Source organism: Sinocyclocheilus anshuiensis, unplaced genomic scaffold (assembly GCF_001515605.1).
Source record: "Sinocyclocheilus anshuiensis isolate Anshui unplaced genomic scaffold, SAMN03320099.WGS_v1.1 scaffold112, whole genome shotgun sequence".
NCBI lineage: Eukaryota > Metazoa > Chordata > Actinopteri > Cypriniformes > Cyprinidae > Sinocyclocheilus > Sinocyclocheilus anshuiensis.
This window is the reverse complement of record NW_015557175.1, coordinates 3,000,312-3,009,814: the sequence shown is the minus strand read 5'-3', so window position 1 is coordinate 3,009,814 and position 9,503 is coordinate 3,000,312. Positions and strand designations below refer to the sequence as shown.

At 37.9% G+C, this 9,503-nt stretch overlaps 2 protein-coding genes and 1 long non-coding RNA gene across 8 annotated transcripts in view; 1 reads left to right on the top strand and 2 right to left on the bottom strand.

Moving 5' to 3' along the window:
- The window catches only part of LOC107678409 (STAM-binding protein-like A), a 10,572-nt gene extending 8,032 nt beyond the window's left edge, over positions 1 to 2,540 (bottom strand). For 2 of the 3 annotated variants that reach the window (XM_016473648.1, XM_016473649.1), the window contains exons 1-5: positions 1,784 to 2,147; positions 1,290 to 1,365; positions 1,103 to 1,198; positions 150 to 513; positions 6 to 60 (exon numbers count right to left, since the gene is read on the bottom strand). In XM_016473648.1, the coding sequence (XP_016329134.1) occupies positions 6 to 60; positions 150 to 513; positions 1,103 to 1,198; positions 1,290 to 1,365; positions 1,784 to 1,989 (797 nt within the window). In that variant the 5' untranslated portion in view covers positions 1,990 to 2,147. Of the gene's footprint in view, positions 1 to 5; positions 61 to 149; positions 514 to 1,102; positions 1,199 to 1,289; positions 1,366 to 1,783; positions 2,148 to 2,452 lie in introns of those variants that run through there. The other variant, XM_016473647.1, reaches the window with a different exon arrangement.
- A 789-nt stretch (positions 2,541 to 3,329) lies between these two features.
- On the top strand, positions 3,330 to 4,639 carry LOC107678412 (uncharacterized). The gene is made up of 2 exons (XR_001632937.1): positions 3,330 to 3,720; positions 3,756 to 4,639. It is a non-coding gene; the product is annotated as an uncharacterized LOC107678412 (long non-coding RNA).
- Positions 3,927 to 8,750, bottom strand: LOC107678410 (trans-Golgi network integral membrane protein TGN38-like). Of its 4 annotated transcripts, none has more exons than XM_016473651.1 (5): positions 8,621 to 8,750; positions 7,393 to 8,001; positions 7,046 to 7,326; positions 6,850 to 6,933; positions 3,927 to 5,012 (listed from the first exon to the last, which is right to left on the bottom strand). In XM_016473651.1, exons 1-5 carry the CDS (start codon positions 8,667 to 8,669, stop codon positions 5,010 to 5,012), a joined length of 1,026 nt encoding a protein of 341 aa, XP_016329137.1. In that variant the 5' UTR covers positions 8,670 to 8,750; the 3' UTR covers positions 3,927 to 5,009. The 4 variants fall into 4 exon arrangements, with proteins under 4 accessions (XP_016329137.1, XP_016329138.1, XP_016329139.1 ...); XM_016473652.1 differs by having other exon boundaries at positions 7,046 to 7,414; positions 7,499 to 8,001; XM_016473653.1 differs by having other exon boundaries at positions 7,046 to 7,701; positions 7,807 to 8,001.
- Positions 8,751 to 9,503: the final 753 nt, after the last annotated feature.

Below are 9,503 nucleotides of genomic sequence, written 5' to 3'. Positions count from 1 at the left end.
GAAATTTGCTGCAAAGCTCAGCAGGAACAGCGATCTGCCGTAAACCATCAACCAATGTAGCTGAAACACAAAGAACAACTCTGTGACAACCTCATAACACGGAACTAGAGGCTGCTCTACGTCTAGTGTGGTTTGAGATCTAGCCGTACTGGTGTTGCTGAGGTGACCCGGTTTAAGTGAGCGGTCCACGGTCGGGGGTGCAGCCGAGCTGGGAGCTGACGGAGTGCTGTGATTGGCTGAGTGGTACTGCGGACTCTGAGGGGGAGTGGGGGACTCTAGGTAGGGCAGAGGGGGACCCTGGATCCCAGGGATGAGCAGTGCGTCGTCTTGGTGAGGCGCTGGTCTGTTGAACTCGTGCTCACGCTGACGGTCCTGCTGCCGGATCATCTCCTCAAACCTGCTGAACTGCTCCTGCTCCAGTTGCCTCCTCTGCATGTTCGCCACACGGTGTCTCTCCGCCTCTAGCTCACGCTGCCGAGACAACTCCCGCTCCAGTGCTTGAGCTTCTGCACGCTGGCAGACGACAGAACCACACTCATAAGACTGACCAAGGTGAAAAAACCATATGCATCTTTAACTTTGAAATGAATTACACCAAACACGTCAGTAATGCATATAGAAAATTACTATTAGACAAATACTATTTTGTAAAAAAAAAAAGGTTAAAAAAAAAAAAAAATTAATAAAAAAATGTTTGTATTGTGACTCTCAATAGTCTCATTGGATATTCATTAAAGTAATACAGTATGTTTTGTTTTTAAAAAGTCATAAATATGTTTTATTATTTCCTAAGGCAGAGCAACAAATACTAATTATATATATATATATATATGTGTGTATGTTCATCATGGTAACTGGGGATTGGGAGGTACTGGTGATTTTCGTGGTAATAAAAATAGATTGTATATCTAGCATTATGGAATTACAATAACATTACTAGAATTTAGGAAAAAACTAATGTCTGAATGTATTACCATTAAAAGAATATGGGAAATGTGTTAAATGGTCATGGAAAAAATGTGAGAATCAAAAAAAAACATGTTCTTGACAGGTTTCATCGGTTTCGCTTTTATTCCATAAGTTTTGGAAAAAAATGCCTCACCTTTTTGCTGATAAACTCAGCATATTCTTTCTCATATCTCCTCAGTAAATGTTTCTTCAGCTGCTCTGCTTGAGGAAAAGCGGTCTCCTTTAGCTTCTGTGTGAGGAACAACATCAAAACTGAGGCAACTAACATGGTATAATGATCATTTGAGATTATCGATCTAGAGTTCACTAGACTACGTTACCCTTAAAGTCTCCTTCTTCTCAGGAATACTACACAGCTTATATTCTGGATGCTTGGGGAGCTTTTCAATGAAAAGCCTGGTGGGTTAAAAAGAACCAGAGTTAAACCTGTTGTAAGTAATCTGGACATTACCAATATTACTGGTAATTACTCATATTACACATAACAGATGACTCCCATTTAAGTTAATGAGATACTCCACCCAAAAATGAACATTCTGTCATTACTTACTCACTCCCATGTTGTTCCCAACCCATTTGACTTTCTTTCTTTTGCAGAAAACACAAAGGAATGTATTCTGAGGAACATTGGGAACCAAACAACATTAGAGCCAAATCATCTTTTGTGTTCCACAGATGTAAGCAAGAAAGTCACACAGGTTTGAAACAACATGAAGTTCAGTAAATGATAAAAAAAAGAACCTTCATTTTTTCAGTTGAAGTGTCCCTTTAAAATGCAACAGAATGAGCTAGAGCTGTGTTCAGGTCTTCTTACGTGATGTATTTGTTGTAGAGGACAAAGGCGTGCTCTGTGTTGCCCTCCTCGGCGTACACATGGGCCATGCGGATCACCTCCATGCCCGAGCGGAAGTATCGGCGGAGGGGCACTGCCTCATTCATGTCCACAGCCATGCCCTTCTTGGTCAAGGCTCGCACCCGTTCATCCGGGGTCAAACTCACATCGGCGTGGTCCAACATCATGCGGCCAGCGTCCTCAATCTACGCCTTCAACCCTGTGACACAAACGAGAACACGTTACAGACAAAACTGGATTTCTCTTGCACTTTTGAATGAAAGAATGTAGTAGATTTACTATGCAACTACATCAACTTAATGAATGCCACATTCGTTTACATATAAAAGTCTTAAAGGTACAGTAGCAAACTTCATACATTCTTACACTATTGAGTATAATATTAACCACTAAGTAGTGAACAAGTAATACTATTTACTGTGCTGGACCGAAGATTAAATAAAGTGTTACAGCTTCAAACACTTTTAAAAACTCACTTTACAATATTTTGCATCATATCGCAAAATAACCAACAGCTGGGGCCGCCTTTATTGATTTCTTTTTAAAAATATGTGAATTGTTATGGTATGCATGATGATTATTCATGAATATGTGCAGCTAGCTGGCTAATGTTAGATAATAAAGTCTTACCGTGGTAATAATGACAGTCTCTGTCTTTCAGATCACAATCACATGAGCTGGGGAAACTCGTCCATCGCCTTTAACTGTATTTCATGGGAATAAAGGCGAGTTAAACGGCGTTATATGGCTCTGCCTCCATCCTTCTCGCTGCAATCTCCTCCAGCACGCACTGCCACTCACTCACTCACTTCCTCTTTCAGTGTGACGCAAACTAACAGCCGCTCTCAGATCAGTCTGCTCTCCCTCTGTTGCAGGGTTGCCAGGTTTTCATAACAAAATCCGCCCAGTGGGGTCCTCCGGTAAAAATCCCATTCCGGGGGTAAAATACACGTTTTTTGGCGTTGTTCCCTTGGTACAATTCGCATTCCAGGGGCTAAATATCACGTTATTGGGGTCGCTTCAACCCGCGGCAACAGTTAAAGTAGCCAGTTCCGCGGGAAAACCACGGACCTGGCAACACTGCGGTGTTAATACAGACGCTGCTGTTTTCACGCTCACAGTCCGATCGATCAGATTCAAGGTGTGTCAGTTAATATGTGACTGATGAACTTTTTACTGTTTACTTAGTGTCATTAACCCAGGAAGCATTCTGAAATAAATAATTTCTGTTGTTGTTGTTATTATTAGTCGTATAATTAATCGACTTGTTGCTGTCGTTAAACAACAACAACATATTATGTTACAATGAATGTTGTATTAAATGAGAAAATAATGCAAAATATAGGATTTTTTGATGGCGATCTCAGACTTGTAAGCCCCACTGTAGTAAAAGTTACTATTTTATGACAGTAAGTATGGTATGTATTGCTGCACTGGATTCAGTTCAGATGTTTTTAATGATCAGATCCGTTTTTTTATCAAATGACAGAATGCGAGACCAGTCAGAGGAAAAATCAAACCTTTATTCCATTTCTTTTCAGAGTAGAAAGAATATCACTTGTGAAAAAGTTGCAATAGTGGTAAAGATTGACCACAGTAAATAGGTAAGTTAAACAACCTTAATATATTTTTTTCCCCAAGTAATAATTCAAAATAGGTCCTGAATTTCAAGAAAAATGGTTGTGCAAAGCCACTGGTTAAATGTAAAGAATACAGCGGGAACCACAGTATAGGCACACATCAGGAGTGTGATAGTTGTTGTACATCGCACCAGAAAGATATTTCCCACAATATTTCCAATTTTTTGGATTAAGGGGAGTAGGAGTATATATCCATTTGTTTCTCATTTCTGGGCATTATCTAGAATTGGCACAGGAATTTTCATAAATCAAGTGTGGGTAATTATAATACTACTGTACACCAAAAACAATAGTGTTTAAATGCATCATTGACTGCTGCAAACAACAATAGTGTTTTCTTCATCAGCTAAAAAGTGGATTGACTCCAGAACTGGATGGCTTCATTCAACATTAAAGTCACTTGAGTCAAAGCTTTTAGAAGAATGAAAAGTGCAACTTGTCAGAATCAGGGCTGTAGGTTTTTTTTTTTTTGTCAAAGTGTCCAGGTGCAGTCCATTTAGAAAACCACAACTGCACCACTGACTGACAAATTCAAATACAAGTAATTTCAACAGACTCAAAACACCTCACACGTCATAGATGGAAAGCATACTGTATGCAATTTAAAAAAAAAATCTATCAATGATCAGAAACAAAACACAGCAGGGCTGACTGATAAAGATCGTTTTTGGGCCATGGTGTTACCTTAAATAATTTCAATCTTTTATTGCTTTAAATCCAAATAAATTATAGTCATTTTTGGTGAAGAAAAATTACATTTAACAAAAACTATAAATACATTTCTTTCTGACACATTATTTTTGTTGTTGGAGCAATGAAAAGGGCAAGTATGAATCTGAACTACTGGTCTGACTGGGCCAGCAGATAAAATCCTTTTTGTTGAGCCCTTCAAAGCTGATTTAGCAGATAAGATGCATTCATAGTGTTTAGAACATCTTTAACGTAGGAACAAAAGCTTGCTGCTTCTTTTCTAGTCCACACCTGTAGAAATAACTTCATGTCCCATAAATGTGTGCAATCCGCTTCAAGTGGTACAGCAGCGCTCAGAACAATTCAAAACTCAATCATTCCCAATCTCCCATAAAACATCATTCAAGCAGCCAATATATACTTTAAAAATATGCATATCTTTTTCTTCTGTACTACCCATTTCGCCCAGCAATAAATTGAGAAAAGGAAAAAACAAAGAAAACCACGTAACTCTACCAAAAAAGGCTCGGTAATTAAATAGAACGAGAGGCTACAGAACCAACATCTACAATATGTACCGCTACAGCGAATTTCAATTATGAGTTTGTAACGCTCTAAACCTAAATGAAGATCATCCCAGAAATTTTAGAGCTACAATAGACATTGTCTTCAACATACCTGACATGCTATGGATGGAAGAGAATTTGTCATCATTAATATCATTTTGGATGAATTAGTGACTGTTGCTGTGCAGTGTTTATGAGCGGTGATATATGCCTCATTATGGATAATTCAAGTTTCAAAATCAGTTCAAATATTTCGATTCCACCACCGCTGACTCGTCTGACCGGATTTTCTCACTGGAAAACAGAATACAGAACACAATATAATTTCATTTCAAATATAAGACAATTGATTGGTCTAAAAATTTCCACAGAGGCAGAAACTGTAACAATGTAATAAAGTGGCAACAGATGTTTTCTTTATTAGACGTTTTATTTGATTAAGGGGGTACTCACACTAGGCACGGTAGCCTTGAACCGAGCCCGAGTGCGATTATCCCCCCTCCCCACTCCCCCGCTGGCCTGCACTCACACTTGCACTAAACTTTCCGGGCCGGAGCACGCTTACGTCATGTATGAGATAACAGAGAAAACCACTTTCGCTAATATTCTGCAGAATAATTAATAATAATTAATTTATAATTTATGTCGTGCATTGATTTTCACTTGTATGTATCAGAAAATTATTACGGAGACAGCTGAGGTTAATGAAATAATTTGCAGCTTTACTCGCAAACTACATTTCCTGTTCATCAATAAGGTAAGAACCAGAGCCATTATAAACCTAAATATACTTGATTGAATTAAATTTATTGAAAAGTGTAGTGTAGTAGTAGTAATAGAATATGTTTGCGGTCGTAATGATGACAGTAGAGCACACAAAACAGGATCTATTCCGCGCTCACACTGCATGCGTACCTGCGCCCTGGGCAGGTCAGACTCGTGAGCAGGCGGGATTATGCAAATGTGTTACCCAGTGACGTACACCTGTAACGGGCAAAAGATTCGAAAATATGACGACTCGTTAAGACGATTCAGAATCGACTCTCTCTTTTGAGAGACAATATCTTTATTTACGTATCATGCACTTTCTTGATTAACAACTTTGCAGATTGTTTTCATTTAAGGATAGCTACGTTATAAACTGCAAAAGAGATATTTTTCAAAAACCCATATGACCTGCTCTTTAAGCAATGAAAAGGGTTTGGCCTGATGGTGGAAAAGTGGCTATAGTTAGAAAAGCGAAATCAGTGTTGTTCTTATGATTTCAATCACGTATTATATTGCAGTTCCTAATTAGGTTACATTCAACAAAGAGCGAGGAGCTTTTTATTTACTTGCCATAGCAGAGTTTAACTCGCATTTGGGTTAATGATAAATAAGAGTGTAAATGACAAAGACAAGGAAATAGCTTAAAACATTTGCTTCACAATATTTTGAAAACATTTTTAACATTAAGAATTTTAGCATTATCTAAAATTCCACATTTTCGCAAAATGTCATGTGGTATAACCAAGTAAAAAGTTACATATAATCATAATAATGACATCTTTTCCTTGAACACCTTGAATATATGTGAGAATACATTTAAGTTTTTAAATATAAACATTTTTTTTTTATCAGTCTTTTTTACAAATAATAAAAGTTTTGGGGAGATGCACCACTTGGCATTTTACTTTCTAAATATTTCCTTTTCATTAAAAGGTCAAATAATCTGATATAGACTTATTGACATTGAAATACAGTCATCATGAGGGTTTACACGAGTCCTCTCTATGATATCATTTCCTGTTTTATGTTTTTTATTGTATTTTGTTTCCATGCATGTTGGTCACACAACATGACTGATTTAGTGGACTACAGTTTTTCAAATACTAATAAGCGGTTTTGTTAAACATTTAAAAGCTTTATTAAACTACTTAAGGTTTTATTATTATATTTTTCTTTTATCATGATATCATGACAGTTGTATCACCCTGGAAATTTTTCCTTTATGCTCAATTAATTTTATGCAAATGAATTTTAATTTTGAAAAAATGTGCATAGAAAAAGTGTCATTATGTAGTTTATTTTTTTTTAAATAAATTAATAGATATGGAGTGTTAACTCGCTGTGTATATGTAATGCTACTTACATGCTGCTCGAGTTTGTGGTAATCTGATGTCTTGGGTCTCCGTGTGCCTCTTGATCTCCGGCCCTCAACGACGAAGGCAATAATCTGCAGGCGAAGGTGAAATAAAGAACTGTCATTTAATTGCCACTTGACATCTTTAAAATAAAAAAAAAACGACAAACACGAGTCTCTAGGATGTACAAACAGACCCACTAACCTTGCGCTTGTTGTGACTTGCGATATACAGCACAGCCACCAGTATAACAGCACAGACCAGATAGGCAAAGAAGTGGCTGTTCTCTGCATTCTCTGATTGAACATTTTGCTTTCTATCGTCCTTCTTTCCTGTTTTGCTGTTAGATGTATCCTGTTCATTTGAAGGGTCACCAGCAGTATGCTCAACAGCACCTTTACCTTCAGCCGCTTCATCAAACTCTGTAGGGTTCTCAGGTGTGGTCATCCTCTCTACACTCTTGTCATCTGTTTCATCTCCACCTTCTTCAGAAGGTTCAGGGTTACTATTGTCATCAACCTCATTTTGGTCAGCTGTGGCTGGCTTTTCACCTTTTTTACCACTTGGTACATCTCCACTGTCTTTATGCTCCTCTTGACCCTTATCATCTGTTGGGTTTTCTCCACCATCTCCAGCAGGTTTAGAGTCTGTTTGTTTATCATCTTCTTTATTTTGTTTCTCTGTGGTTGTCTTCTCTTTAACATTACCACCTGCTTTTGGTGCACCTACATCAGGTTTACCAGCGTCATCGTCTTTTTTATTTTGGTCAAGTGTGGGCGGCTTGTCATCACCATTTCCTTCATTGTTTGACACATCTTTATCTTTTGTAACAGTTTCCGGGATTGTGTTTTCATCATCTTCTATATTGGGGTCAGGTAGGGTTTGATTATTTCCATCTTTTGCAGCATTATTTTCGCTATCAAGATTAGCTTCAATAATTTGAGGGGGTTTAACCTTTTTATTACTGTCAGATGTGTTCGTATTTTCTTCATTAGGGGTTTCAACCACTGTGTTCACAGGATCATCATTCTTTGATGTGCTGGCGTCATTACTTTTTGGCCCATTTGCTGATATGCTCTGCAAAACAGTCGTACCTTCATCTGTGTCCGGTGGCTTAGGAGTTTCTCCTAGAGCGTTACCTGGCAATGTATTGGAGCAAACTGGAAAATACCACAAAAATCACAATAAAATCTTGGGCATAACGCACAGTTTAAGCCTATAATATCATCAAAACACCATATGAAGGAATATCTTTTGAAAGAATCGTATCCCATTTCTCCAGTAGACTTGGAGAATTAATGCCAAAGCGCATTTAATTTCTTCTGGTGGCCCCAACACTTTATGTTGGTTTTCAGTGAAAACTTTTCACTTTAATTTTTCATCTGTCTGTATATTTTTACTGATTTAGCAAGATAATTTACAGTAAACAGGGAACACACACGCATATATGGCAACATGTAAACAAAGGCGACTTCAAGCAGGAAGTCACTCCTATTTAAGTACATTTCTAAAGCAGGAATGTGGTTCATCCAGACACTCTTTACCACCTCGGCCCCTGTCACGTATTGCAAAAGTGGGGAAAACGTCGCACTTTAGCTGAATAATTAGCCAACAACATGTAGAATAATAGTAGCGATTGTCTTTTCATTTCCAAATACAGTGCGCACGAGGACAGGGATTTAGATGTAAACACGTCACGAGGTATATCAATCTATAATATCGTCCCTCAGCCCCACAAACACTATCTAACAGTATAACTAGAGGAATACATTGACTCACCTTGATGCAAGCAAAGGACAACAATTAACAGCGCTGTTAAGCGAAGCATGGCTTCAGTCAGTGATACAGTGACACATGAGATTGACAAAACGCCGACGCGATTCCGGTAACGTTACAGACACTTCCGTGTTTACACCTGTTTTTATACAGTCTATGGTTTACACACGAGACCCCCGAGGTTTGACGTAAAACGCGGACCGGACTCTCTGATCTGTAATAGAGAATTTAGTATTTATTATTACCCTGCCCAAAAAGACCATAAAAATTGCAGATAACATCTGAAGTAACAATTAATTTCCATACACATATCTTAAAAACTAATCCTGTGTGACTGATGCGCTTCAAATCGGGTGATTTTGGGTCAAGGTTTCAGCTGTCAGTCAGTCAATGATGGCGGCTCGAACACTTCCGGTGGCTTCAGCGCCTGACGCAGTCTTTATAGAGGCTAGTGTTGTGTTGGTCTCTAGTGCCATCAAAACCATTATAAATTACCCCCCAAACTAAGCTTATAATTTTTTTTTTCTTCTATTGCTGTTTTATGAACAAGAGAACACAATTAAACCACAATGACAAACATTAAGACATTTATTTTTAAAAATATTTAGAAAATAACAGTGATGGCCATTTTTTGATAGCCTAATTACTGAACATGGCAAATTAGATGAGAAAATAGGCTATCTATCTGATATGAGAGGGAATAAATGTGCTTAAAGGCATAGTTCACCCCAAAATTAAAATTGTCATAATTTACTCACCCTAAAGTTGTTCCAAATCTGTATGAGTTTCTTTCATCTGTTGAAAACAAAGGAAGATATTTTGAATAATGGCGGTAACTAAACAGTTTCTGCTTCCCATTGACTTCCATAGTATTTTTTTTCCCCAT

What these genes read in the sequence shown, in the direction of transcription:
- LOC107678410 (XM_016473650.1), bottom strand. Translation starts at nt 8,669, where the DNA reads ATGCTTCGCTTAACAGCGCTGTTAATTGTTGTCCTTTGCTTGCATCAA. An exon ending in TGTCCTTTGCTTGCATCAAG is followed by an intron (nt 8,002 to 8,620) that starts GTGAGTCAATGT and finishes GGTATTTTCCAG; the next exon opens with TTTGCTCCAATACATTGCCA. An exon ending in CAAGTCACAACAAGCGCAAG is followed by an intron (nt 6,934 to 7,045) that starts GTTAGTGGGTCT and finishes CTTCGCCTGCAG; the next exon opens with ATTATTGCCTTCGTCGTTGA.